At 49.7% G+C, this 5066-nt stretch overlaps 1 protein-coding gene across 1 annotated transcript; it reads right to left on the bottom strand.

Moving 5' to 3' along the window:
* Positions 1–1494: 1494 nt before the first annotated feature.
* LOC146752662 (uncharacterized) lies at positions 1495–3961 on the bottom strand. Its single transcript, XM_085531376.1, has one exon. It carries the CDS (start codon positions 3325–3327, stop codon positions 1495–1497), a length of 1833 nt encoding a protein of 610 aa, XP_085387502.1. The 5' UTR covers positions 3328–3961.
* Positions 3962–5066: the final 1105 nt, after the last annotated feature.

The raw sequence follows: 5066 nt of genomic DNA, 5'->3' as shown, positions 1-5066 counted from the left end.
TCTAGCAGCACATTTGGGAGACCTACTATTGGTTTTAGCCATTGTAAGTCTCCAAGGAGTTTTTGTGCATCATTAAGGGTAGAAATGTCTGTAGCAATGGTTAATTTTTGCGGTTTCACCTGCTTATTGGTGATTTGCCATCCCAGATATTTCCAGGGCGTGGATTTCTGTACCTTTTCAGGAGCTATAACTAAAGAGGAGGTTGCCAGCACTGCTTTGATATGTTCAATCTGAGAGTCTGTGAATGGATCCTTTTGAGCCAGAAGAATATCATCCATATAGTGATAAATAATAGTGTCCGGCATTTCTCGGCGTAACGGTTGCAGTGCTGCGTCGACATACAGCTGGCAAATGGTTGGGGAGTTACGCATTCCTTGTGGTAACACTGTCCATTCAAATCGCTTGTCGGGTTCTCCCCTATTTATCGCTGGCAGAGTAAAAGCAAAACGTTTTGTATCCTGGGGGTGTAAGGCAATTGTAAAGAAACAGTCTTTCAGGTCGATGATGAGGATGGGCCAATTCTCGGGAATCATAGAAGGGTTGGGTAATCCGGGTTGTAGCGCCCCCATGGGCTCCATCTGGTCGTTGACAGCCCTTAGGTCGTGCAATAGACGATATTTTCCAGATTTCTTTTTGATTACGAATATCGGAGTATTCCAAGGGCTAGTAGACAGTTTCAAATGCCCCTGGGCAAACTGCTCCTGCACAAGTTGATGTGCTTGCTGAAGACTTTCCCTTTTTAGTGGCCACTGCTTAACCATGACTGGAGTTTCTGTAGTCCATGTAAGTGGTAGTGGGAAAGTCCAAGCAATGGCCATTATACTAAAGGGTGTTCATTGGTAAGAACAAGACCCAGTTGAGCCAGCACGTCCCTGCCGATAAGGCAGGATACCGTAGGTGGAAGTAGTGTAAGTGAAAAAATTGCTGTGGCTCTCCTGCCATCTATTTCCACTGTGAGCATGGGGGTTCGGCTTGCCAGTGTCATTCCTCCGACCCCTGACACTGTGGTAGTTGAAGATTGAAGCGGCCAGTCAGACGGCCACTCCCCTGGGGTGATAATTGATGTATCCGCTCCTGTATCCAAAAGTCCTGTCAGAGTAATACTCTGATCACGGTAGTGCAAAGTGCACGATTTTTTCGGGCGCGTTGATAAATCAAGAGTAAGCAAAGTTAATTTCCCAGTTGAGCCAAATGCTCCCTGTTTTCTTGGCTCTTGTTTAAGGGGAGTCAGTCCTTTTGCTAACTGCGGCAGCGGCACTAATTGAGCTAGACGCTGCCCTTTAAGTATTTTTACAGGCGGGTAAGGGGTGTGTACCATGATCATAATTTCCCCTTGATAGTCCGCATCTATTACTCCAGGTAAAACAAACAGTCCCATCATGCTGACAGACGATCTACCCAATAACAGTCCTCCTACTGCTTGTCCATTAATCATGACAGGGCCAAATAGTCCAGTAGGAATCCGATAGGGCTGATTAGTCAAAATAGTAACATTTACTGAGGCTGCCAAGTCCAAGCCGAGGCTCCCGCTGGTGGCAGGTTGGGGTTGTTGCTGTTGGGGGTTGCCGATACTGCAGCTGCTACTTGTGTCCGAGCGCGGCTGCTGCTCGCGCTGCTTTTCGAGTTTCCCGACCTGCAGGCAGCAGCGTTGTGAGTGTTGGATCGACATTTGCTGCACCAAATCCCAGTGGCTTGGCAATCGCGACGAAAATGTCCAGTTTTTCCACAACGGAAACATTTCATACGGAGGCTGTTCTGCGAGCGTGGGTTTGTAGCGACTGCAGCTTGGAGGGGTGCAAGGGCTGCTAGAACCTGAGTATGTGAGGATTTTGATTGCTCCTGAAATGCTTTTGCCTGCTCCTGCAACCCCTCACTAATTTTCTGCAAAGCACTCACTAAGAATGCCTGGGTTCCAGTTGGAACCGAAGCAGCCTTTTCTAACAACTCAGGGATCGACCAATCTCCGGGCAATGTATTGACCAGGGATCGGGTTGAGGAATTACCATTTTGAAGCACACATTGTTTAATCAAAGCCCCTTGCATATATTCCGGAACACTAGCCTTCTTAATGGCATCCACAACTTTATCTATGAAATTACCTAGCGGCTCCTCACGTCCCTGTTTTATTCCCATGTAAATGGGCGTTCCTCCCGGAGCTTTTATACTATCCATAGCTTTCCTGGCTAAATTCATAGTTTCTCGCAAAACTTCAGGGTCAGAAATCGCCTGAGCCTCTATTCGAGTCCATGCCCCAAGACCCAACAATTGTTCCATTGTTACACCTGCTAAGGGGTCTCCTGGTCCTCTCTGAACTGCTGCAGACGCCACAGCTAACTGATGCCAATGAGCATTAAACAATATTAACTGATGAGGAGTATAAATCAATTTCGTGATACTTCTAATATCTGCTGGGAGAAGGATATGTGCACTAAAAAGATAATCTAGCATTTGCCTGGCCGGTTCACTAGTCACTCCATATGACCCTACAGTAGCTCGCAACTGTGATAACATCTTCCAGTCTAGAGATTGAATCTCAGCCTGAACTCCTCCCTGCGGCAAGGGAGCATAAACAACAGGAAATGCAAGATTCTCAGTCGCTGCCTGTACTAATTCATTGTCACCATCCTCTATTCCGCGCCTTGCCAGCATAGACCACAACTTGCGCCTTTCCCTTGCAACAGTCCCCACAAAATCAGACCCAGCTCCAGAGATCGGACCCGACCCGCGCAGAACTGACAGCTCCGGAGCTACCGAAAGCTCAGAGCAGCCGGACGGCTGCGGCTGCGGCACAGACGGTGCCGAGACAGGGAGCGGCGCCGAGTCGGCTCCGGACGGCGGAGCTCCGGACAGCGAAGGGGGGGGGCTAGAGGAGACCTCTGCGGGCTCCGTTGCTAGGTCAGCCTGCACTTCGCGAGGGGGTGCAGAGGGCACTGCGGCTGCAGACGGCAGAGTAACGGAAGAAAAAACAGGGGGGTTTGGAACGCTAGTGCCCCATGGCAGCCCATAATCTTGATTCTGTTTTTGCGCAGCTTGAGCTTCCTGAGCTGCCCTTTTTTCCGCCTGACTCATCAACAACTCATTATGCACTGCTTTCCACAACTTACTTATCTTTTTTGCCGACTTATCATCATCTAAAACTAACTCCCACAACTTATCCCCATACCGCCGCCACTCCTCTAATGTATGCACTAAGTGGGGGTTTGCAAAAAAGCCATATGAGACCGCGTGGCTCAATAAAGCAGGGAGATCCTTTTCTAAGTCTATACCCTTAAACTGTCTCCGCCTAAGAAAAGCGGAAAATAAATCATATGCTGCTTGCCTGTCCATTTTTACTCACGTCGGTACCGTTGCAGCCCTCCAGGCTTCGGCAGCACGTGTCGGTCGAGCCCACCTGTGTGGTCACTCGAGACGCGGAGCTCCAATTTTAGCTCTTTCGTCGTCCGTCGGGCTGTGAAATCCGGACCCGAACCCAACGCAGTTCTTCACCCGTGGCACCCTTTTTTCCTTATCACGTCGGGGTCACCATTTGTTGGAAGTAACCGCGGGAGACAAGTCTCATGCTATCATGGTCAACAAGCCTCGTTTATTAGGTGTTACAGCATCTCATTTATACAATCAGTAATAAGTTCATGCATATTGCAAAAGTTAAGCTCAGGATTGGTGAATTAGACATTACTTCATCTGACCTTTGTGGTTAGTCTTATACTTTTTCTTTGCAGCTTTGTCTACACCTTGCTACACATCTTGCTTTTCCCTTAGGCCGTCCTTGCTTCTAGATACATATTTCATCTTTAGCTACATACCCTGTCTTTTCACATACTGATTTCCCCACAGCTGCTTAGCTCGTGACCGTCCCTAGGATAAACCGTCTTTGTCTTTAATCACATTCATTCTTTTACAATTTAACTAGAGGAATCTCTTCATGTCCTTTCTCATGAAGCCATTCTGCATAAACACTCTCCACAAGATCTGACCCACATGTGCTCCACTGCAGCTCCAGTCCTGTAGATCTGACCCACAGCAGCCCATGCCCCATAGATCTGACCAACATCAGCCACACAGCAGCTCCTGACCCATACATCTGACCCAAATCTGCCCCACACCATCTCCTGCCTCATAGATCTAACTCACATGTGCCCCACAGCAGCTCCTGCCCATAGATCTGACCCACTGCAGCTCCTGCCCTATAGATCTGATTCAAATCTGCCCCACAGCAGCACCTGCTCCATAGATCTGACCCACATGTACACAAGAGCAGCTCTGCCCCATTGATTTGACCCACATCAGCCCCACAGTAGCTCCTGCCCCATAGATCTGACCCCCATCAGCCCCACTGCAGCTCCTGCCCCATAGATCTAACCCATATCAGCCCCACAGCAGTTCCTGCGCCATAGATCTGACCCACAGCATCTCCTGCCCCATAGATCTGACCCAAGTCAGCCCCACAGCAGCTCCTGCCTTATAGATAAGACCCACGTCAGCCCCACAGCAGCTTCTACCCCATAGATCTGACCCACATGTGCTCCACTGCAGCTCCAGTCCCGTAGATCTGACCCACAGCAGCCCATGCCCCATAGATCTGACTAACATCAGCCACACAGCAGCTCCTGACCCATACATCTGACCCAAATCTGCCCCACACCATCTCCTGCCCCATAGATATAACTCACATGTGCCCCACAGCAGCTCCTGCCCATAGATCTGACTCAACGCAGCTCCTGCCCTATAGATCTGATTCAAATCTGCCCCACAGCAGCTCCTGCTCCATAGATCTGACCCACATGTGCCCCAGAGCAGCTCTGCCCCATTGATTTGACGCACATCAGCCACACAGGAGATTCTGCTCCATAGATCTGACCCTCATCAGCCCCATAGCATCTCCCGCTCCATAGATCTTAACCGTATCAGCCCCACAGCAGCTCCTGCCCCATAGATCTGACCCACATCTGCCCCACAGCAGCTCCTGCCCCATAGATCTGACCCACATCAGACCCACAGCAGCTCCTGCCCCATAGATCTGACCCAAATCAGCCCCGCAGCAGCTCCTGGCCCATTGATCTGACACA

The sequence above is a fragment of the Coturnix japonica genome, unplaced genomic scaffold (genome assembly GCF_054131305.1).
Source record: "Coturnix japonica strain WE unplaced genomic scaffold, WE-NBRP24 Scf042, whole genome shotgun sequence".
Lineage (NCBI taxonomy): Eukaryota > Metazoa > Chordata > Aves > Galliformes > Phasianidae > Coturnix > Coturnix japonica.
This window is presented reverse-complemented; position numbering and strand designations above follow the sequence as displayed.

Coding starts and splice junctions, on each gene's coding strand:
- LOC146752662 (XM_085531376.1), bottom strand. CDS start 3,327: ATGGACAGGCAAGCAGCATATGATTTATTTTCCGCTTTTCTTAGGCGG.